The sequence below is a fragment of the Podarcis filfolensis genome (genome assembly GCF_964270895.1).
Source record: "Podarcis filfolensis genome assembly, chromosome: 3".
NCBI lineage: Eukaryota > Metazoa > Chordata > Lepidosauria > Squamata > Lacertidae > Podarcis > Podarcis filfolensis.
In genome coordinates, this window is record NC_139606.1 from 33,163,917 (window position 1) to 33,188,692 (window position 24,776).

The 24,776-nt window shown below is 42.5% G+C and overlaps 1 protein-coding gene across 1 annotated transcript; it reads right to left on the minus strand.

The window, feature by feature from the left end:
* Positions 1 to 9,425: 9,425 nt before the first annotated feature.
* On the minus strand, positions 9,426 to 24,388 carry GCM1 (glial cells missing transcription factor 1). Its single transcript, XM_083607336.1, has 5 exons — positions 23,786 to 24,388; positions 19,560 to 19,812; positions 16,882 to 16,994; positions 14,992 to 15,111; positions 9,426 to 10,408 (listed from the first exon to the last, which is right to left on the minus strand). The coding sequence occupies exons 1-5, from the start codon at positions 23,885 to 23,887 to the stop codon at positions 9,674 to 9,676; spliced, it is 1,323 nt and encodes a 440-aa protein (XP_083463462.1). The 5' UTR covers positions 23,888 to 24,388; the 3' UTR covers positions 9,426 to 9,673.
* Positions 24,389 to 24,776: the final 388 nt, after the last annotated feature.

Sequence of the window (24,776 nt, forward strand, 5' to 3'; positions counted from 1 at the left end):
AAGTTAACTATGGGAAGAATAATAGGTTAAAACCTTTCTGCCTCCAACCCTGATTTCATCAACAGTAATAGATAATGAAAATAGAGTTGCTATCCTTGGCTTCTGATAAGTCCAAATGGAAAGCATATCAAATTAAAAAAAAAAACCCAAACTACTTTCCTCTTGTGTGTAGGATTGTCTTTTAAAGACAAATCTAGTTGAACCTGAAAAGCTAAAGAAAATATGATGACAAAGATGAATGCGTGTCTGGGTATGTAACAAGACAGGGACAATCTCAATCTGGTTTTTCCTCTTTGTTTTGAAGGGATGCTAATTAAAAGAGGTTTTATGAGTGAAAGATCACCAACTAGATAATAAATGTAAATGCATATGATTAACATGCTTCTTGGGTGTAAAAAATTCCTCCTCAGGGCAGATTTTTTATGTTTCTCTGATTGGGATCTTGAAGTTGAGAAAAACTGGCATTTTAACTTATTCCAAGCTAAGAATTGACATTCATTTGTTGCTGAAGTGCAGTTCTGCCAAGAACATTCATCCCCAGTGTCTCTCTGGACGACACTCATAGATCCCATTGGTTCTAATGGGACAGTTTTTTACCTTTTTATGTACATTTGATGCACATTCCTCTCCCTTCAAAGAATTCTGGACACCGTAGTTTGTGAAGGGTTACTGGAAATCATAACTCTGTGAGGATTAAACTACAGTACCCAGAATTCTTTGAGGGAAAGAATGTGCTGCAAACATGCTTTAAAGGTATGGTGCATATTCAGTCATCAGTGTATACTTAAATCTCTCACTAAAATTAATTGAACCTAAAAATGCTGACCTTTGGCAGGATTGTGCCCAATATTTCTTGATAAGGAAGATAATAAATTCTTTGATAAGCATTTGTTTGGCAACATTTACTGGTGACTCCTTTACAGATGGTATTCTTTGGAATGCAAATGATTAAGCAGAGTTAATTTATTGAACTTTAGATTACTCACGACACATCCAGTTTAGGTACAGCTGTCAACTCAGAAAGTATATTCAGTAATGGTTACAAGGGCTTTCTTATCCAATGAATGTTACAATGCAGATCCATGTAGATATGTGAAAATTTTTCCTTTGACCTCAGTGGACACTGGCATGAAGCATGTCTGCATATATACAGATTCTGAGCTTTATACAATCTGGTAGACAAAAACGTATCTGGGTAACTTCTTACATGAGAAGCCTGACATCATTAATGAAAATACTGTCAATTTAGAGTTAAGTCAAGCAGTTAATTAAGCAAACGCCTTTAATTTGTTGACTGGCCTAATGCTTCTAATCATGCTATTACTAATTGTATTAATTACTTTCTGTACAAAAGCTAGCAGTTTAATGTGTTGCATGTGTCAAGTTCTTCTGTTAAGCTTGCTATTATGGTCTGACATCACATCTGGGATATGAAGAACAGCATCTTAATTGGAAACATTTTGGAAAAATCAATAGCATGGTAATACAGGGAAGGTAGGATGATAATAAAGATTAATGGAGCTGAACTCTCAGCATCTATTTGTCAGCACCTGAGAGCTGTGGAGTTGACATGCAACCATCTGACATTCTTAGCAATGGCATAAAAGATCATAATGCTGGTTTAATGTCATGAGGGATTAGTCAAGAAATTGACATATCATTTCTTCCACTGTGAATCCCAAACACGGGATCGCTCTGCTAGGTGGAGGTGGAACAGCCAGCCTTAGTCGTCTTTGCTCAACTATCCTGTCAGCCACTTTTCTTCTCGAATGCCAGGAACAGCATTTGGCTATGTAGTACATATGGCAGCCAATGCTTGGTAAGTTGGTCAAGAACAGAAAGTTACCGGCTGTAAATACAAATGATTTTATGCCCTCGCTAATTTCTGTTTACGATGGGTTGTCCTCAGGGAAAGAGTACATTGTGTAAGGTTGCGTTTCACACTGAAGAATAATCCCCTTGTAGCGTGCAATGGATGTAATAAATATGCCGGTTGGGGGAAAGGTGCGACTGGTTATGACAACACAATCCAGACATATAAATGAAGCCTTTTGAGAGATATATTGCGAAGCATTTTTAAGCTATGGCTTCTGCACAAGGGTGCCTTAAATGATGAGCTTCTCCTTTTGCAGCGGGGAGTACAATAATGGGTATGTACCTCCAGCCCAGAAGCAGCGGGACCCCTCCCCATAAGAGAGGACAACTTGACCTACAGACAGGGGCAGACCTTGGTAATATGCTGCCCTGTGCAAGACCAACATTTGGCACCCTCCCCGCAGTCATCTCAGCGCTGGCTTACACAGGGCTTTGGGAAGGTGGTATAGGCTCTGGCAGGGTCTTAGAGCTCTCCTACCTCCTTCTCAAAGCTGGATAAGCACTTTGAGAAGGCACCCTCCTCAGCTGCTCACCTTGTGCGGCCGCACCACTTGCACTGCTCTAAATCTGCCTGTGCTCCAGGGGTACCAGCTATGACCTGCAATTATGGTTAATCTAATGGCTCCTCCAAACAGTCTGTTTATTGAACATTCATCCTGGTTTGCTTACATGCTTCTGCAGAGGTTAGAACATGGGTAGGCAAACTAAGGCCCGGGGGCCGGATCCGGCCCAATCACCTTCTAAAATCCTGCCCACAAACGGTCCGGGAATCAGTGCGTTTTTACATGAGTAGAATGTGTCCTTTTATTTAAAATGCATCTCTGGGCTAATTGTGGGGCATAGGAATTTGTTCATCCCCCCCCCCAAAAAATATAGTCTGGCCCCCCACAAGGTCCGAGGGACAGTGGACCAGCCCCCTGCTGAAAAAGTTTGCTGACCCCTGGGTTAGAATATGCCCAGGGCTTACAGGGTATACCTTCTTATTTGTCTGCAGGCTTTTCATATGACAATGAGCATTCACCCTGAATTGCTTGCAGGATCAGTAGCATAGCAAGACTGGGGCAGGTGGGGGGGCTGCACTGGGTGTCACAGGGCATTCTGGGGGACTGCTGGGCAGCATTGGAGCTGCAGGGCAGCATGGGAGTTGACTGGCGGTACTGGCACTTCAGGGCTGCAGAGCCACTGTCTGTTGCTCCCAAAAATTTCAGCAGCAACTTTTGTTGATTTTGTAAAAGAAGCTCAACAGCTTTGGGAGTATCTCCTTTAAAAAGCTCAACAGTATTGGGGTATCTCCTAAAGAAAGCTCAACAACTTTGGCAGATCTCCTTTAAAAAAGCTCTGCCCCAGACGCTGCTGTGCAGGGTGTTTTTACTTCTATTTTATTGCAGCCTAGGACCCACATACCTATGGGACCGCCTCTCCTGGTATGCCCCATGGAGGACCTTAAGGTCCACAAATGACAACATTCTGGAGGTCCCAAGTCACAAGGTGGTTAGGTTGGTCTCAACTAGGGCCAGGGCCTTTTCAGTACTGGCCCCGACTTGGTGGAACGCTCTGTCACAAGAGACTAGGGCCCTGTGGGACTTGACATCTTTCCACAAGGCCTGCAAGACAGAGCTGTTCCACCTGGCCTTTGGTTTGGACTCAGTCTGACCCTTATGTTTCCCTCCCCTTATGGTTTTGACTTTTAAAATGAGGCTGCATTTTAAATTGCATTTAAACCTGTATTTTAAATTGTTTTTTTCCTTTTTCTTTTTTTTTCTTATTATGTTTTTACTGAAATTTTATTGATGTTAGCCGCCCTGAGCCCGGCTCTGACCGGGGAGGGCACTGTATAAATAAAATTTACTTACTTTACTACTACTAGTAGGGTGACAGAGCGCTTTAAATTGTACTAGGGTGACAGAGCAAATCTATTTTTTTTATATATGCCCTTGAATCCCTCCTGCAAAATAGTGACAGTCTGGAGGCACTAGCAGTAGGTAGAGCTGCGTTGCTCTCCCTTCTTTCCAATGTCGTGTGTTGATGTTGCTCACTGAGAGGGGGCAGGGCAGGGGGAGCTCATTGTGATGTGGGCGCAGTGGCAGGAGCATTGGACTGGCTCTTCCACTGGGCCCACACTGCATCAAGCCCCAGCACCCTTTCCCCTCCCCCGTCTCTGTCAGGAAACAGAGGGACGTGTGGCATTGGGTAGATTGGAGGGCAGCACAGCCGCACCCGCACAGCCCCGCCGGCCACCACTGTCTGGAGGCACCCTAAGAATAGTAATTACCACTAAATAGTGTTCTTTCAGTGTTTCAAGGGCTGCACATTTGTTATGGCAGCAATCCTGCAACAACCATATAAAGTGGGCCAATATGGCTTATCTCCATGTTACGAAAGGAGTCCTGAGGCTAAGATATTGTGGCTTACCTAAGGCCTCCCGGTGAATTTGTGCCAGCAGCCAGGCACTACTTCGCTCACGGCTCATACCTTTGGCCGCTACGGGTCATCCGTGTGAAAAGCTGAAGGAACATCTTGTCCTAAAAAATCCTTAACTATTTTCCCTGTCACCCTGACCATCCAGCTGAGAATCTTCAACTGGCCCTTATACGAGTTGTCCTACACAAAAACACCCTCACAGTCTCTCTGTCCTGACTATGCATTATTCTGTCATCGGTACAGTCAAATGGAATCAGATAGCTGCATACCACACTTCCATTTTTTTGGTTGTCGTCTTGTAGCCTTTGGCCTTTTGGTGACCTGAGTATTACCACCAGCTCAAATTTCACAGGTCCCATAGGAGTTGTGGGAATGTGATAACTGCCTGACAGGAAATGTCTAAGCAGTGCCATGTGGGAAATGGTTGACTGAACCTCACTCTTTGGACAAAGAAACCTTCTGCTAACTATTGTCATTCATGTGTTGGTGGCCTCTAGATTAGATTAATTTAATGAGCTCTAAGTGGGCCTGGGCTTAAAAACAATCCAGAACTTTGGTTCAGAATTGGCTCATTCAACTATGGACGGGTCTAACCCGGCGCGGTGATATTACACCCATTCTAAAGCAGCTGCTTTGACTCCCAATTTGTTTCAAGGCCCAGTTTTGCTGCTTTACACCCTTAGTGCAAGGTGACTCAAGCTTTATGGAATTGGCTTCCAATCAAACAAGCACCTAATATTTTAGCTTGTAGGAGGTTGTTGAACACTTGTTTTTTGTTTTTAAAAAGGGCTTTCCCTGAAGAGTGTATACTAGGTAGAGTTTTGTAATTTGATGCTTCTAAATCATGTTTTTAGATTGTTATGTATTTTTATTTCTAATAGATAACGTTGGGCTTTTAAATGTGTGTGTGTGTGTGTGTGTGTGTGTGTGTGTGTGTGTTGAGCACTGCTTCAGAAGCATTCATTGGGAAGTGGTTTCTAAATCCTTAAATAAAGTAAAGAAATGAAAGTGCCCCTTTCCCCTTAAAGACTTAAAATAAATGGGCTTTATAGCAACTTGGCCTTTAATGCAGCAGGAGCAAGCAGCTACTCTTGGAGGCATGCCCCTCAACCATCAGTTTTGCTCCATCATATTTCAACACCAGTTCCTTGAATGTCGCTTCTTGGACTCTCCCTGAATAGATCATGATTTAAGTATGGCAGCCAGCAGAAATGGGAAGCTGCTTTATCGGTGACTTGTTTTAAGACGGCGAGAAGGAACTGAATGCCACAGCATTCTCTCCACTTGCAAACCGACATCTGGAGTCCTGCTGCCACCAACAGTTGAGGTGGAACGGAGCCCTTGAGGCTAGCGGAGATGGACAGCCTTATCCTCCACGAATTTGTGGACTCCTCTTTGAAAGCCAGCCAAGTTGGTGGCCATCTTGTGGGAGAGAATTTTGTAGTTTAATTGTGGACTGTGTGAAGCAGTCCTTCCTTCTGACAGTGGGAAAGAGAGCACCGCCATCAAGATTAGTTGTCAATGATAGTCTTGAGCTCTTCAGCTCAAAAGGTTATATCCCAAATAAATCAGCAGCACTACCCTGGACTCATAGGAGCCAACTCCTAGGGGCTGAGGGGTCTTCAGCTCCCCCTGTAAAATATTAGAGGGGGTTGGGCCCCCCAATTAATGGACATTGCCTTTCAAATGGTGTGTGCGCACCGCCTCATTTGGTCGGGGCTTACCTGTCCCCCCCCCATGTGTTATTCAAATTGGCGTCCCTGCTTGGACTGACTTTTACTGTTACTTTGCATTCCTTTTATCTGAATCTGTTGCTCTACCTCCTATTCTTCAATTAACTCACAAACATCCATGTCTTTGAAAATCGATGAATGAGGTAGATAAACTGGAGTGGTAAGACCAGGGAAATACTTCTTAAAATACAGGGAGAGACTCTTGGACCTTTCCTAGCCGTGCACAAGGAAAATGGCAGCAGCTATAACTTGTTCATGCAGTAATATGACAAGCCAAGCCATACCTGTCTTCTTCAAAGGGGCTGGAACCTGTTACCTCACGCTACTTTGCTCTTTTCCCTCTGGGATTGTTTGTGTGATGGACTATAACAAGGGTAGCCAAGATGGTGCTCTCATAATATTTTGGACTGCCACCTCCCATCATCCCTGACCATTGCCCATGCTGGCCAGGACTGATGGGAGTTGTAGTCCAACAACATTGAGAAGGCATCCCATTGGCTACCCTGGACTGTAAGAAAGGGCAGAAATATCACCGTGTTGGACCTATTAAATTTCACTATGCACTGAGTTCTGCAAAGCTTCTTTTTCACTTCCTTTCAGTCTTTTTCAGTTTTCAGAAAAGTGTATTGAGTGACCTGATCAGCTTTGTGAGTATCGACTCATATTACTACTGTCTTTTATTAATTTGATCCAACTATGTGGCGGCAAAGAACTCTAAAGGGCAGTTGTCCTTCTTCAAAAATATGCTCACTGTGTTGCATGCTGATTTTCAGTGTGTGCTTTCTCCTTGTGGAGTTAAGTGGGAGACTGAATAGTTTTCCTTATTCCTGTTACAAACCATCTGTGATAACATTTAGGCTTCTCATATCTCACTCTCATTTATATCCCAGCTTTTGGAGCTCAAGGTCGTGCAGTGTTCTTCAGCTTCTTTATGCCACACAACGGCCCTATGAAGTGGGTTAGACCAAGAGAGACACTGACTGGCCAAAGGTCATCCAGTTCATTTCATGGCTGAGCAAGGATTTGAACCCTGCTCTTCCAGGTCACAGTCTACACCCCACTGATGTTTCCTCTTGTGCTGTGTCTCAGTGTAGATGAAGGTCATCAAAGATGTTGGTAGCTGTTGAACTATGTTCAGTATTCATTATTTGAAATATCATTTGCTGGGTTTGGGTGGGGTCCTATCTCTTCCCCAACAAATCCCCAATACCTTGGCTTTTGAACAGCTTAGTTCTCAAATGTTTTGGCTCCTGGACCCTGCAAATGCAGAAGTGACTGTTCCGGTTTGTGAACGATTTGTGGAAGCCGAATGCCCACATTCCATGGCTTCTGATTGCCTGCAGGAGCTTCCTGCAGCCAAACAGAAGCAGCATTTCGGTTTTTGAATATTTCAGAAGTCGAATGGACTTCTGGAACGGATTCCATCCAACTTCCAAGGTACAACTGCATTAGTTTTCTTATCAGTAGCGTCAATGCATAGAGTATTAGATGTACTGCTGGATAAGTGTTTGATGGTTCTTGCATTTGTTTAAAAACCAATAAAAATCGGTTATAAAAAGGTGTTTTTAATTTGTTTATTCAATTCAATTATTGTGAGTGGTATCCAAGATTCATGTTCTAGTAGCGCAAGAGGTTTTAACGTTTTTGGATCCACACAGTTGCAAACGTTTTCATGTGTGGTGGTGTTTGCGAGGGACGTATTCGTAGACTTCACAGAACAGAGTAAAATTCACAAAATGTGAGGTTATCTGGAGCTGAGGCATAAGTTGACGGACTAACCTACATTTCCCTCTGCTGACCTATAGCTAGAAAAGCCACTGTCACACTGTGAGGCACCTGTTGTGGTTGTGAAACCAATTACAGGCTTGCAAATTGCTGTGTAAATTTTGAAACATCCCATAAATCCAACTTAGCCGGCTCCTGCCAATGTCACTAAATGCCACTCTTGCTGCTGACAACGTGGTTCCCATAGTAACAAGGTGCTTTGGGAGGGAGGCAAAGGGGATCTAAGAAGGCAGAGACCGGAGAACAAAAGACAAATTGTAGTTGACTGAGCCCAATTGAGAACAGCCAAATAATAGCACCTTGTGAGGTACTATAAAGTAGTTTACTGCTGCAAGGTCTGAAACATTCTCATCCCAGACTTGTATTAATAAAATTTTATAGCGCGAGCACACCTCAGTTTATTTGAAAATAGGTACGGTTCTGGAAACTGGGGAAGTCTGAATGTCTTTAGGATTTGATATATGTAGCATTTCCAAACCCTCAGAAGCGACTCCTCACAGAGTTAGAACTCCTGGCATCTTGAACAAACAACAGTTCTCAGGATTATTTGGGGGAAGTCGTGTGCATTAAATGTGCATTTAACGGATGTAGCAGTGGTATGGGCAATGCCCTCAATGTAGTCTTGTTCTAAAAAAGGGCCTAAACAAGCCAAAGCTGGAAGGAAATTTCAGCTAGAAAAGGCAGCTTCTGATGATGGGGAAGGAGAAACTTCTGGTGGCAAAAATAAAAGAATAGATCTCCCATACAGAGGGATCTGTGGCCTCTTAAACTCAGGGGCTGCAATCCTATACAGTGGCACCTCAGGTTACATACGCTTCAGGTTACATATGCTTCAGGTTACAGACTCCGCTAACCCAGAAATAGTGCTTCAGGTTAAGAACTTTGCTTCAGGATGAGAACAGAAATTGTGCTCCGGTGGCGTGGCAGCAGCAGGAGGCCCCATTAGCTAAAGTGGTGCTTCGGGTTAAGAACAGTTTCAGGTTAAGAACGGGCCTGCGGAACAAATTAAGTATTTAACCCGAGGTACCACTGTACTCACTGTCCTGGCCATAAATCTCTTTGGACTGAAGTATGGGACTAACATCTCAGTAGATACGTCTAGGCATTCACTCCATATATTCAAACTGATTTAAGGTCATATTACGTTTGTTAGCGCAGCGTAGTTGTGCTTTCTGTGCATATTATTGAGAAGCAAGAATATCTATTTTAGTAAAGTGTGTTGCCAGGTCAGCACTTTTAAGATCACCGCTCAGGTCAAAATAAGGACAATTATACTGGTTTACATGGCTCTGTTTATGAGCTGCAGTCGGCATTTTTCAGTAGCTGACCCAATGCGCTGAAACCATGCAAAACATTGCACCCAAGAGAGGAATGTAAGCGAGGGACTTCACTGGTCCTTCCCTCCAGTACATGAACCACTGAAAAGGACCCGAAGAGCCAATGTATACAGAAGAGCAACTCTCTATGAGTGTGTTATGCATCTTATAACATGAATGTGCCTATGCACTGCTGTACAATCTTTGGAGAAAAGGTTTCCTCTTTAGGAAAGGGAACCTATTCTCTGATGTGACAAATTCAGTCCGCCTTCTTTTCTGTAAAGTGAGGGGAACAGCACTACAACATCAGCAACTTTATTTGCCTCAACTATAAGCATGAGTTTGACCAAACTGCGGGAGGCAGTGGAAAACAGGAGTGCCTGGCGTGCTCTGGTCCATGTGGTCACGAAGAGCCGGACACGACTAAACGACTAAACAACAACACAAAAGCATAAGTAACCACCCGAGGTTCAGGATAGCAGACAATCCGTGGCACTGCCAAGAGATACAGAGGAGGTGAGCGACAACGGAAAGGTGTCAGTGTCATCGCAAAGGGAAGAAGTTAAAAAACATCTCATTGTTGCAGTGGTCCAGATTTGTGTATTTCCTTTCTTCTTCAAAGTGCCACTCGTTTCCTTTCAGGGGCAAGGAGCTCTGGTAATAGTGATGGGCAGCGTCTGCAATGAGGCAGGGCTCCTCTGGAGACATCGGGCAGCAGGGGGAAGGAGCATGGTTGCTGTTATAATGCAGGTGTGGCTTTCCTTCATACATGCCTTCTCCTCCAAATGTACCTACGTTAGATCTGAAGGACTGGTAGCCAACTTTTGCCATCGGGTCCCACTTGGTTGTAGCATGCTGGATCCCTGCATCAACCGCACTTATGGAAGCCAGGGTTTCGCAGTGTAGACCCGCCAGGGCTGTCGGAGAGCCGCTGCAGTATTTCTCTGCTAATGGGTTTCTTCCCAGGCCCACAGTCTTATTCCAGGTTTGTTGCTCTCTGTATTCAGAATATGCAAATACTGAGGGTTCAGCTGGGACTCTGTAGCTATATTCTCTGCTTCTGATCTGTTTGCACCTGTCCAGGTATTTGCTGCAGTCTACGTCCGGAGTGTGCTCTATTAGATAAGAGGATTTTCTTGAACTGTACCCTTTGGCAAGAGACAAGCAATCGTTCAACACCTGCTCTTGTCCCAAGAAGGCACTTTGTGACATAAGGTCTTCCTGTTTGGAGACTATTAATGGCAAAGTGTCCTGGTTTGGCTTCTCACCTGTCAGGGACTTAAGAGAGAAAAATGCATCATAATATCATGCAGCCAAACAAAAAGCCCTCTTAATTTCTCAGATTGATACTATTGAACTAGAAGGCTGCAGCTAAAGGACTTTAGCTGGGTTGTTCAACTCTGTGTGTGAAATTCATCCACCTTGTTTCCCCTTTTTGCCCCCTTAAGGTTGCCAGGTCACAAAGTCCCAGGATGTTCTACCGCTTGAGGCAAAGTTGAAAATGGCGTTCCCCCTGCTACTTCCTTCTCTACCCGCACTCTTCCACCTCCACCTGAGGCGACCAGAGGCAGCCCAGGGAAACCCTGGTGCACTGAAGGTGGTGGGGGAGAAAAAAGGAGTCCAGAGAGGAGCAAATGGAATTGGGGAGGTGGGAGCAGAGGAGACAGGTGACAAATGCAGGAGGTAGCACGCTGTGTGCTCCTCAGAGGCCTGGATCTGTGACCCCTCACAGCTGGCCTCAACCTGCCACCCAAGACAACTGCCTCACTGAGCCTCAGGGGTGGGTCAGTCCTGTTCCTATGTCCTTATGCTTTTCTCTCTTGCAAACCTTATGGTTCTCAATCTTGCAAACAGTGCACAGCTCCTCCTATCTCTTAGGCCAAGGATGGGGAACCTGAGCAAAGTAAGCAGTAGCTCTCCAGATGTTTAGACAAGAATGCCATCAACCCCAGTCAATATCCCCAGTCAGGGATAATGTAATTCAACAACATCTGGAGGGCCACTAGTTCCTCACCCCATCTTCATCTATGGGAATTTTGCTCCATTTCTACTTGGCCCCTCTTTTACTTAATTTCATGTCTCTACTGAATATTTGTTTCCTCAGGCCACTGCCTACTTTGCTCAACTGTCACTTAGTAGCTGGGACAGTTGACCAGCTCTTCTAGCACTCTGTTTTCTCTCCAACCAAACCATGCAGCCCCTTCTCACTTTTAACACAGCTATGTTTATCCAGCGTCACCTCTCTGTTTTATTAGTTCTTCCTTGCCTTCAATCCCTTTCCTTAAGCTTCATTCTCATTTATCTTTCCTTCATCCCCCTCCCCCTTAGTACCTTTCATTCGGTTTCCTTTCCTCTGGGCTCGTCCTTCGTTATCTTCCCTACAGTGGTCCTTGTTCATCCTCTGTGTGAGAGTTTTTGATCCCAGCCAAACTGACAACTCTCCCTTCCCTCACAGAAACTAGACTGAAAATGATTTCCTTCCTTGAACAACTGGATATTCTGAACCGTCGCACAAGTTCAGCTTCACTGCCGCAGGCACAAATAATAGAGACAGGTAGGAGCACCAACCAAATGGGTAAAGTGCTCCAGTTCAGGGTTCTGCCAGCCAGTCAAGCCCTCTTACAGAATACCCCATTGCATCCCCTCTCCTCCCTCCCCCCACCAGATAGCATTCTCTGGCTATGATTGAGAAAGCTCAGACCTTTCTGGATATTTTTTCTGAAGGTTTTTGGGGTTTCTGCAAACCTTGGAGTTCTCCTAAGCCTGTTGATGCTCCCGCCTCATATGTGGGTGATGCTGAATCAACACTCACCCCCAAAACATTGCTAATAGAGGGAATTATACAGTAAATACGATGCAGCGTCACTACAATTTCTACAGTGCTGTTCATACAACCAACAGCTCTTCTTCCATGAACTGGAAAATTGCCATGTAGTGATTTTCCAGTTTGCAGAAGAAAGGGGGCGATCTTTTTTTATGAATTAGTCACTCCAATGTTACACTACTCGTGTGGGTAAATCACTTGCATGAACAGCTGCTTTTGCAAAAGTTAGCTGCCAGTGTATTGTCACAAGTGACCCAGAGATTCCTGGTCCGTTCCTTCCACTCCAGCAGCTATGCAATGTAACCCAAAGAAACCCAGGGAGCCAAATAGCTCTCTAATCTAAAAAGGATCGCACCCCCTCATCAGAACATGTATTTTACAACTGCATAAATCAAAGTTATTTTGCCTGCACGTGAATTGACCTAAATGTATGAAAAGAGACAAACGTGTCACTGTGGCTAGAAAGCTGTGTCTGGATTAGGGATGGCCAAGCCTATCAATTTCAGTCTTTCTCAGTTTCTCATTTTTCTCATTTTTCTCATTTTTCTCATTTTTCTCATTTTTCTCATCTTTCGCAACTTCAGTTCTCCACATTTCAAGGCAGTCTGCAAAGGCATAGCATTTGCCTATATGGTTTGAACAAACACCAGTCATTTGCTAAACACCTCTCTTGGGCACAGAACAATGAATTTGCTTTGAACACCACAGCTGTAGGATTATAACTGGGGGGAGTTTAATCCTCCACCCCCCCAAAAAAACCCCCACATTGGGCCACTGATAAGAGACTTGCAGCTATTATTATTATTATTATTATTATTATTATTATTATTATTTCATATCAGTGTATTTTGATAATTAGTAGTAAATTACCGCTTGCAGAAATAATACATAGCAAAACACACTTCTGCTGTATGGGGACTTTGTGAAGACATTTTGCTAGTGGCAAATTCTTTAGAGCCCATCCCTTTCTAAGTTAAAAAGTAATGTGACACTCCAAGGAAAATGTTAAAAATCCATCTAATTTTAGCTTGTTCTTTTTTTTTTTAGGTCACGAAACATACTAGGGTAGTCTCCTTCCTTGTGCATAATTTAGGGGTGATTTCCCCCACTCCCTTTCCTAAGTTGCTCCACATCGGAAGTCAGTATTCTCTCACTGTGACAGCATTTACTGGTAGATGTCAGAGAGATCACTCAACTTGCTGCAGGTGCTTTAAGGTGCACTAAAATCCCATTGAAATTAACATAAATATAGATCAACGGGACTGAAGTTAATTTAAAACCTGCAGGCAACATATCTATATTGATACGGATGTCTGTTTGTCAAGGCATTTGCTATGCAGAAACATTTTCCTTCCTTCTCCTCCTGACCATCTGTCACAGGTCTAAGGAAAGACTTTGGTAGGTTGGAAATGAAGCACCATTTTTACAAAACTGAATTCTCATACCCAGCCTATATCTACGCCTAAGCATGTGTCACTGAAAAGCCAAGTAGGCTTAGTTAGACGCTTGGTTACAGTAGGTCAGCCTTCCCCAAGCTGGTGCCCTCCGTATGTTATTGGAGTCTAGATCCCACAATCAGCATCATCAATGGTCAGGGATGATGGAAGTGGTGGGGTCGCGCCATATCTTTAAAGCACTCTTACACCACCGAAACAGTCGTGTCTGCAGTTTAAGGGTGCTGCCTCCTAGACATACAATTCCCAGCACATGTAACAAACTACAGTTCCCAAGATTCTCCACTCCTGTTAAAAGTTGTCCAAGAGTGTTGTGGAGGTGACCACCAAAATCTGGAGGGCCACAGCTTTCCCTGCCCCTACTGTATTGCTTCTCTGTTTACCCAATCCCTTCTCTTCCTCCATTGTTTCTTCAGTGTCTGAATTTAGAGTGTAAGCCCCTTGGGGCAGGGAACTGTCATCCTCTACTCTGTCAAGCACCATACACACGATGGTTCACAGTTCTTGCACTGTCTGTACACATATAAGACCCCCAAAAGTGAGGTACCGTATTTTTCTGTGTATAACATGACCCCATGTATCAGAAGACCCTTATTTTTGGGAGCCCTCAACAGTTGTTGAGCTTCTTTTGTAAGTTCGCTGAGCTGTTGAGCAGCTTTTTGACGATCCCCCACTCTGGCTGACGGAACTGGTACCGTAATACACCGCATACTGGCGCTCACCAACTACTCTTCCTAAGCCGGGAAGAGCGGGTAAGCAGCCTCCTCTCCGACATTTCCCTGCTACCGCCGCAACACCAGCCCTCGCTTACTTAACATATTAACCCGTGTATAAGACGACCCTCAATTTATCACAAAAAATTCAGGAAAAAAGCTCGTTTTATACATGGAAAAATACAGTAATAATGAAACCTGAAGTCAGATTGAAAATACAGATATATGCAGGATGCTGGCTTTTATTATACAGTGGTACCTCGAGTTACAAACGCCTCAGGTTACAAACGCTTCAGGTTACAAACTCTGCTAACCTGAAAGAGTTATCTCGAATTGAGAACTTTGCCCCAGAATAAGAACGGAAATTGTGTGCCAGCAGCGCAGTCGCAGCAAGAGGCCCCATTAGCGAAAGCACAGCTCTAGTTAAGAACAGTTTCGGGTTAAGAACGGACCTCCAGAATGAATTAAGTTTGTAACTAGGGGAACCACTGTACAGAATAAAACCCAGTATCCCAACATATATCCATATCTTCAACACCTTTCCTGTGTGACCAAGAAACAGAACCCAGGAAAGGGCTATGAAGAGTCACCAGGGGTAGAGAGCCCCCACTCTACCCCATGGTATCCCCAAATTACTATTTTCCATATGATTGAATGGTTACTATTCATTCAGATGAGAGAATAGTACACCACTGCAGTTGGGAGTCCGCTGCTACAGTGAGGGAGAAACCTGCCTGGCCCTCATTGATAAACATCCCTCAGTTGACACACTGCACAGCGCAGGGGTTCTTGCAGTCCTCGTTACCCTCCTTCAATCCACCTGCCATAATGGCAGACATTTTGCTGGTAGTTAAAAAAACAAGCGTTTACCTCAACATCTCTGCTCCGTTTAAGTCTCGGAGAACTTGGGGTGTGTGCTTTTTGTATCGATCGTCTTGCTTCGGCTTCCGATTTTGTTTCCGGCCTTGGATGATCGTGAGCCCCCTTTGACTTTATAACAGCAAGTGAAGAAGGCGTAGGGGCATAAAACCACAAGGCAGTTTTCAACACAATGCTCGCAAGACAAGGGGTGTAAAATCCAAAATGGCTTGCCTGTCTCGTTTGATGTAACTCATTACATTTTAGATTAAAGTTTCAATTTAAATGGAAGTGGGTTGCCGATTTTGCTGAAATGGCAAAACCATCTCAAAAGATCCATGTATAGAATAGGTTATTCCGCAGGGGAAATCTGGCTTCATAGTCAAAATTGGTGATTTTATCCTGATACTGGTCATTGACTGCAATAAAAAACTTTATACTTGGTCAAAATTAAGAGCATAGTCACCTATAAAGGCACAGGAATGATAATCTGAATTATCTATTTCTATTTCTATTTTTTACTCCTATTTTCCCCGAAAGGTTATGTGACTGAATTCGGACATAACTTTTTGAAATTCTATCTTGGAGGAAAATGCTACCATGATTTCCATGATGATTCCCATGTGGATGTTTAGCTGTCTTCTACATTCATATACCAAGGCTCATATCAATAGCTCATTTTTGCTTATTTGTGGCTGCAGTGCTCTGCATGCCATGGTGTTGACCTTTAAAGCCCTAAACAACCTCAGCCCTGTGTACCTAAAGGAGCATCTCCACCTCCATTTTTCAGCTTGGACAGTGAGGTCCAGCTCCAAGGGCTTTCTGACAGTTCCTTCATTGTGAGAAGTGAAGTTGCAGGGAACCAGGCAGAGGCCCTTCTCAGTAGTCATGCCTGTGCTATGGAACACCCTCCCGTCAGCTGTCAAGGACATAAACAATTATATGACCTTCCGCAGATATCTGAAGGCAGCCCTGTACAGTCATACCTTGGTTTTCAAACAGCTTAATTCTTGAACGTTTTGGCTCCCGAATGCCACAAACCCAGAAGTGACCGTTCCAGTTTACAAACTATTTTGGGGAGCCAAACGTCCGACTGGGCTTCTGTGGTTTCCGATTGGCTGCAGGAGCTTCCTGCAGCCAATCAGAACCCACGCTTTGGTTTCTGAAAGTTTTGGAAGTCGAACAGACTTCTGGAATGGATTGTGTTTGACTTCCAAGGTACGACTGTATTGAAAAGCTTTTAATATTTGATATTTTGTTATGTTTTCTTATATTCTGCTGGAAGCTGCCCAGAGTGGCTGGGTGGGATACAAAATAATAATAATACTAATAATACTACTAGTGGTTGTTGTTATTTTATTTATTTAAGAGTAAACACCATTGAACCTAGTGGGACTTACTTCTGAGTAAATGTGTAAGTAATGGAATTGTGACATGTGCTATGGACTTGACCATCTGGTTCAAAAAACTGAGACAGATGTTTTCCTGGATTCAGCTGAGAATGTTCTATGTGCCTACTATTTTCATGTTTCTCTTTCTTAGTTCCTTTGCAGTTGGTACGGTTTAAAATTGTTGTTTTTATGCAATGCTATTTTTCTAGAGGTGTTGAAACTCATCCTGAACACCTCCCTTATTTTCTTTGAATGGCAATGGCGCCCACCTAAGAGGTGCCGGAACTGAGTTCCAGAGAGTTCCAGCTGGAAAAAAAGGCTTGTTTTTATGTATAAGCATGGCCAACTGGTTAACTTTTGTGGATCCCCTTACCTGAGGTGTCACACCTCACTAACAATTTAAATACTCTCTTTGGCTCAGTGTGAAACATTTCCTGGTTTGCTCATCTTCCAAGCACAGTTCAGCTATAACAGCAGGCTTGCCTTGAATAAATCAGATACTGTTACCAACCTGAAAAAATATGAATGGTCCTTCATGTCTCCAGAAGTTTGTTACAGGGTATCCACCATGACCTCGGCAGGGAATAAGCTTCAAGGGCCCATAGCAGTTGGGACACGATTTTCCTGAAACAAGTGTACCATTAAATATTTTATTTTGAATGAACTTAGTTTTAAGATTATGTCATGTTAGAAGTTCATTGTGTAGGGTACAATATACTCTTTTCATGTTGGGTTATTGACAGCAGATGTCTCTGCTTGTAGCAAAGGTGCAAAGGTGCAGGTAAAGGGACCCCTGACCATTAGGTCCAGTCGTGGCCGACTCTGGGGTTGCGGCGCTCATCTCGCTTTATTGGCCGAGGGAGCCGGCATACAGCTTCCGGGTCATGTGGCCAGCATGACTAAGCTGCTTCTGGCGAACCAGAGCAGCGCACGGAAACACTGTTTACCTTCCTGCCAGAGCGGTACCTATTTATCTACTTGCACTTTGATGTGCTTTCGAACTGCTAGGTTGGCAGGAGCAGGGACCAAACAATGGACGCTCACCCCATCACGGGGATTTGAACTGCCGACCTTCTGATCGGCAAGTCCTAGGCTCTGTGGTTTAACGCGCCACCCGCGTTCCAATAAATGCAATGGGACTTGTGTTCAGGTAAAATATCTTTGGAAAGTGAAATGTGCTGTAGGCACAAATGAAACACAAAACCCAAACTTGTCTAAGGCTGTGAACCTATGTCCCCTTACCTGGAAGTAAGTCCCATTGAACTCAATGGAACATATTTCTGTGTAGAAATTAGATTGTGCTGTAGGATTCTCAGCTTTGAATTGATCAACGGGATGCGGGTGGCGCTGTGGGTAAAACCTCAGCGCCTAGGACTTGCAGATCACATGGTCGGTGGTTCGAATCCCCGCGGCGGGGTGCGCTCCCGTCATTCGGTCCCAGCGCCTGCCAACCTAGCAGTTCGAAAGCACCTCCGGGTGCAAGTAGATAAATAGGGACCGCTTACCAGCGGGAAAGTAAATGGCATTCCGTGTGCTGCGCTGGCTCACCAGATGCAGCTTGTCACGCTGGCCACGTGACCCGGAAGTGTCTGCGGACAGCACTGGCTCCTGGCCTATAGAGTGAGATGAGCGCACAACCCTAGAGTCTGGCAAGACTGGCCCAAACAGGCAGGGGTACCTTTACCTTTACTATCTTGATCAACCTTACTTACCTCTACTTGAAATAAAGTCCCATTTGATTTTATTGAGATTTTCTGAGTGTGCTTATTACCTTAGACTATAAGCTCTTATGTTTGTTATTACACCATAAAAAAAAATATACATGTTCACTTAGCCTGAATAATTTTGGTATTCCTCAGTAAAGGACCAATGTATGATCCTTATAATTAGATATAGATACAATATTATCCTTAGTGGAACTAATTCACTTTCTGCCCCAAATAAATTGCATTCTTTTGGGAAAGTTTCCATTTAGAAGATTGCATGAATATTCTCTCCCCAAAACTTCATCAAATAATTAAGACTTCCAGAAATTAATTTGTCTTCTATGAGTGTCACAATCTTTCTTTCATGATTGTCTTAATTTTTGTCCTAATCCTTACCTTCCAAGTACATATTCTATTCTGTACACACCTGCAGATCTGTTTTACTGAATTACACAGGGCTCATGTTCAAGTAAGAATACTCAGGATCAGCTTGTAAACTAGGCTCACTTACTTTAAAGTAAACTCAGTGTACTTTTTTTAAAAAAATGCACATATATTATATAAGGGGAAAGTGTACTTTTAAAAATGCATCCATTTGTGAAAGAAAATCACTTGCAAAATGTGTTTATTAGGCGAAATTTGAACTGGAAAAAAGAGAAAGAGAGAGGGGGGGAAAGGCCATATCCATCCATCCCTACAATTATATGTACTTCACGATGTGATACCTCCAACGTGTGGCTGGAGATGTACTAGTCTAATGCAAGTCAGGTTCTGAACCAGGATTACCCAGTAGATTTTTTTTGTGGCAGCGGAAACCCAAATTGAACTGCAAGAACAACGTTCAGATTTTTGGGCATTGAATTACAAGAGGATCTGTCCTGGAGTGTCAACACAAGGGGGCTTGTGAAGAAGGCGCAGCAGAGACTGTACTTTTTGAGAATTCTAAGGAAAAACCATCTTCCACAGAAACTGCTGCTTGCCTTCTATCACTGTGCCATTGAGAGCGTGCTCACTTATGGCTTATGTGTGTGGTACGGAAGCTGTACTACCCAGGACAGGATGGGGTTGTGCAGAGTTGTTAAGGCAGCAGAGAGCATTGTTGGCTGCCCACTTTCCACCTTAGAGCAGATTTATGCCACAAGGTGCCATAGGAAGGCACTGGACATAGTAAAAGATCCATCGCATCCTGGTCACTGTCTCTTCGAGCTCCTGCCATCGGGACGGAGATACAGGACGATGAAGACAAGAATGAGCCGTCTTAAGAACAGCTTCTTCTCCAGAGCGATCTCAGCCCTGAATGGGAAGCCTGGACTTTGAAAGTCATCTAATCTTCCTTGCTGTACTATACTGTATTGTTTTAATTAGTGTTTTTATGGAGCAGTCAAGTAATTTCGTTGTCCCTGAGAGGGGGCAATGACAATAAAGATATTATTATTATTATTAAGAAGTCTAATGTAAGCCCTTTTCAAAGAAGCATACTTACTCTGCTGTTTTTGCCTGGCCTTGTCACATATAGCCGGCCTCAGATACATCTTTCCCCCATCTGAAGTTGAGCAATCATTGCTGCAGACCACGACTCCGAGGCAGGACTTTTTTAAGATGCGCGAGTTGTGATTGTTGGTGTTCCTCATTGCCCAGCTACTTAGGTGCCTCTGAGCATTTTTGTCATCAGAGCTATAGATGCATTTTACATAGGAATCTGGCCATTCCTGAAACCAATCTGTTTGTTTCACGTCCTGTAAGGAACCCAAAGAATGTGATGTTTCAAAGCTAGGAAACAAGTCCCCGCCACACGACCTAAATTCAAAGACAATGAATCAAGTCTGCAACACAGAGCTCCCTTATTTGTTTGCATTTATTAAGTCTACTTTACATTTATTGCAGAAACAATTATCTGCTCCCCTCTGCCCTAGCAAATATATTAACCTGGCTGAATATTCTTCTATATTTCATGGTAGATTCCACATGGCTGTGCATGACCCTTATTCATTCACAGTGGTACCTTGTTTCTCAAAAGCTTTGGTTCCGAAAAACCAAAAACCTGGAAGTAAGTGTTACAGTTTCAAGCGTTTTTCAGAGGCCAAACTTCCAATGTGGCTGTTGGCTATTGCCTGCACCAATCAGAAGCTGCGCCTTGGTTTTCAAACATTTCAGAAGTCAAACGGACTTCCGGAACGGATTGAGTTTGGCACTTTTGTTTTTGCTATTTACCAGTATTTTGCGTTTTTGTTTTTGAGGCTTTTTTGGTTAATTTGTTTTTGTGACTGTGTGGAACCTAGTTCAGCTACTGATTGATTGATTGTGTGACTGCGGAAATGGATAAAAGCCCCTCATCCAAACAATGACTATCATCAGTGCAGGTATGAAAAATATTTATTTTTAATTTTTATCATCTACAATACTGTCTTATTTATTTTATAGTACAGTTCGATTACTGCTTTCATTTTATGGATCAGTGGTCTCGATAGTAAAATTCATGCTAAATTGCTGTTTTAGGGGTTGTTTTTAAAAGTCTGGAACGGATTAATCCGTTTTGCATTACTTTCTATTGGAAAGTGCACCTTGGTTTTGGAACGCTTTGGTTTTGGAACAGACTTCTGGAACAGATTAAGTTTGAGAACCAAGATACCACTGTAATTAATTTGAAATATTTCTAAACTGCTCAATGAAACCGCTCTTGAAGAGATGTGCATAATAATACTGTAGACGAAACACTGAAACCCACAAAACTATAAAGAAAACAATTACACATAAAATAATTATCATGCAAAGACAGACACAGTAAGTTAAACTTTTCAAATGAAGGTAGGTCACTAAATTATATGTCTGGGTAGACTTGCTGAAATTAGAAAAAAAGCCTCAGAAGATGTCTAAAATAACATAGGGGGTCTCTGCCAATGTCAATAAAACTTTATAAACATTCAGGGCTGATGAATGGCTGAAGGTACATATCATTTTAATTAGAACAGCATGGAGGATGATAACTGAGGCAGATAAGGGCTGCATATACACTCTGCCTTGAAAGCATAATTCTTTCCATCAAAGAATTCTGGGCACTGTAGTTTGTTGAGGGTTGCTGGGAATTGTAACTCTGTGAGGGGTAAACTACAGTGCCCAGAATTCTTTGAGGAAAAGAATGTGCTTCGATATCAATTCTTGCTGTTTGGATATGCACATTTGCATAACACTCAACAATTTGTGCCAATGAAGCAAAAGCCTAATTCCAGAACATCAAAGATGTCTCTTGGGACAAAACTGATGGTTTTCTTCCAATAGGAATGTGCTACAGCTGATCATATTCTAAAGGAGAGCAGTCACGCTCTATCTTCAAAGTACTGTAGAGCAGGAGAACCCAGGCAGATATGGAGAGCAACAATGCTTGTTGTTTGCTTGTGGATATTTGCATATTGTTCATGATTTGTGCTGAAGGTTACATATATAACATCAGAGATATCTCCTTGGGACAAATGTGCATTCTTATGAATGGGCTGAACTGATCACATCACAGAGGGGACTGGTCATTCATTCCCCATTTATATCTGAGTGTTTGACTTTTGGAAGATTTTTTTGATAGAAAAAAGAGGGAAAGAAATAGCATGCAAGTTCTGGTGGCTTTTCTCCCTTTCAAGATCACCTGCATAAAAATTACAAATTACTTTTTCAATTTACTTTACCCCAGTTCCACTGGTGTACTAGAACTATTTTTAAACATGGAATTCTTTTAAAATATTTGTATTGTTTTTATATGTGGAAGTGTTTTCAATTTTTTATGCTTTTCTATTTTATAATTTCATTTTTTATTGTTGCCACTCAACCTAGGACCGTATGATAAAGAGTGGGTATGAAATCTAATCAAATAAAGAAATAAATTCAGGGAAAATGATCAAGCACTATATCTGTTCTGGCAACTTTTGACACAGAAACTCTTAGAAAAATATAGATACCTGTATATCCATTCACGGCACTGTGGCTTGCTAGTGGTTGAATCTTAGATATTGTCAACTATTCTCTAACCACAAGTTGACATCATGAAAATTTATGGTTTCTGTGACATGGATGGTTGTAAACATGAATGAAACACTCCAGCTTGCATGTGCTACAGCTGATTGGGATCTACCATAAATATGAGAATTTTACATAGAAACCACAAGATGTCTTTGGAGGCAACACTCATTACTCCCACAGCAAAGATATTGTTTGAACAAAGTCTGCTTATAGAGCTAGGATTGTTTTCTATACTAGGCATGATCCAACCAAATCCTATAGGTTTTAACATCTCAATGGGTTTTTCACTTTCTTCACTCTCCTTAACTTTTTATTTCACAGGACTTAATTTCTTTTCGCATTGGAATGAGTGTGATGCAAAGGCTCTTAACTTATGCAAAGTCCAGAGACCCTGGAACTAAGACCCTCACAACGTATTTGTCAATAACACCTATCAAATTCCTGTTGCAACTTCAGCTTAAGTTACCCTGTTAACATTTAGCTCTAATTACAGTCTAATAATGCTATAATATATGTTTTATTTGACAATGTTTAGAAATTGAAGACGTATTTTTAAAATATTTCAGTTTTGAGCAGTTATGAGTGCATTTTCATGCACCTCCATGAGGCTTGCACAATGCTCAGAAGTCCCTGGTGGCATGCAGTCAAAGAAGGTAACACGATATATGTGCCGAATGACCAACCTTTGCTGGGAATCTCATTCAAGCTACCGCCAAACCCATTTTGACCAAATGAATTCAACTCAGTTGCAGCCACCCTATAGCAGAACAATCTCCCCACCAAAATCCATTAGGACCTGTTGCTCTTTCATTTTAGGTAACAGGCAAAAATTTGAATCTTCAAAAACTTTTGATGAATCTTTCCTTTTCTAGCCTTTTTGTTTAAAGCACAGTTTGCCTTTTGACTGTTTCCAGAAATCATCATTGTTGACAATTGTCATAGTAACATGGGTGTTTTTTTAATTACTGTTGTAATAAGTAAAAGTGGGTGGCATACTGGGTGGCATGCAACTACATTTTACTCACTCAGAGTAGACCCATGAAAACTAATGCACACAACTAAGCTAGGGCTATCCATTTCAATGGGTTTACTCTGAGTAAAACTTAGTTGATTACCACCCATGACTTTTAAACATTGAATTGCTGTTGCTTCGCTTCGTTTGTCACATTGAATTTCTTTTTTGAGATGGATATAATCTTTTTAAAAAAATTCTCAGGTTTTATTATTTTTTTTGTTTCATCACCCTGCTGGCTGTGGATTTTTAAAAATGTACACCACCTGGAGTTACAAATAATTTAGCGGTATACAAATGACTTAAAGAAATAAATAATATAGTCAAGAAATAAAAACAGTAAGTAATATTGTTATCATCTAGTCCAACCGCCTGAATTTGCAGCTGTCCCACACAGGGATTGAACTTGCAACCTTGGCATTATCAGCACCATGCTAAAACCAACTGAGCTATCCAGGCTGAGCTAATACTGCTGAACGTCTGACTTGAGTTTCAAGAGTTTTCAGCTGCAAGGGAATTATAAAGTACAATGGCAGCAAAGAGGTATTATCTGTTGTGCATACACTGATGGAATTATGCAAATGGATGATCAAGTAAGCAAATCAATAATATAGTATAATATAATGACAGAATATGATGGTTTTTAGAGTAGCTGCAATTTCTACAATACTCTTGGAATTCTATATACCTACCTTGGGGAGCTTGATGTCATTGATGTCCCAGCTGACCATTTCACCACTTTGAGAACCCAAGGCTTCCTGTTCCATGCTGACATCCTCTGCAGCTCTCAGCATTTCAAAATCCCTTCCCTAGACTCAGCAACAGCAGTCTCTACTGCCAGCCTTTGAAGCTGACTGTCTGGCAGCCACTCGACTTGCAAGTGTTTAGAACCAGGAAGCTGTTTCCTGAAGCCAAATGATAGGCTGCTCAAGCACCATTAAAGATAAAAATCTGTATTCTTTTGCTAGAAAAACTTGTTCCATCCAAAGTTTTGCAAGCAGCAACAATAATGGAAAGTATAGCTTCGAGACAAGAGTGTGGCCTTCTGGAGATGTCTGTAGCAGAGCTAAAGCAAAGCCCCCCCCCCAATGCAACTCCTTGTTCTCGTTCTGAAATTTATGGAGCCAAAGCACACCTGTTTCGTTCTAGTTAAACTTTCACATTGTAGTCAAGAGAAAGACACTATAACACTATAAAAGGACACTTGTTGTTCTTCTCTGTGCTAGAAATATACCGTAAGAATTTAAACAACAGAAAATACAGTTATTTACTCATTCCCTCTGGGTGGAAGAAAATGTTTCAAATGCTGGGATGTTTCACAGCCTGGCCTCAATGTCCCAAAAGAAAATTGTGACAAAGCCTACAGTCCTGACCCCATTTACCTGGAGATAAGCCCCACCGAGTTCAATATGATTGTTGTTATTATTACTCATTGATTTATTAATGATATTCTATGCAATCATTCCAAAGCAATTTGCATATAAGATTATTACAAACAGTTAAAAACACAAATACAGCAAATATAAAGGTAAAGGGACCCCTGACCATTAGGTCCAGTCGTGGCCGACTCTGGGGTTGCGGCGCTCATCTCGCTTTATTGGCCGGGGGAGCCAGCATACAGCTTCCGGGTCATGTGGCCAGTATGACTAAGCTGATTCTGGTGAACCAGAGCAGTGCACGGAA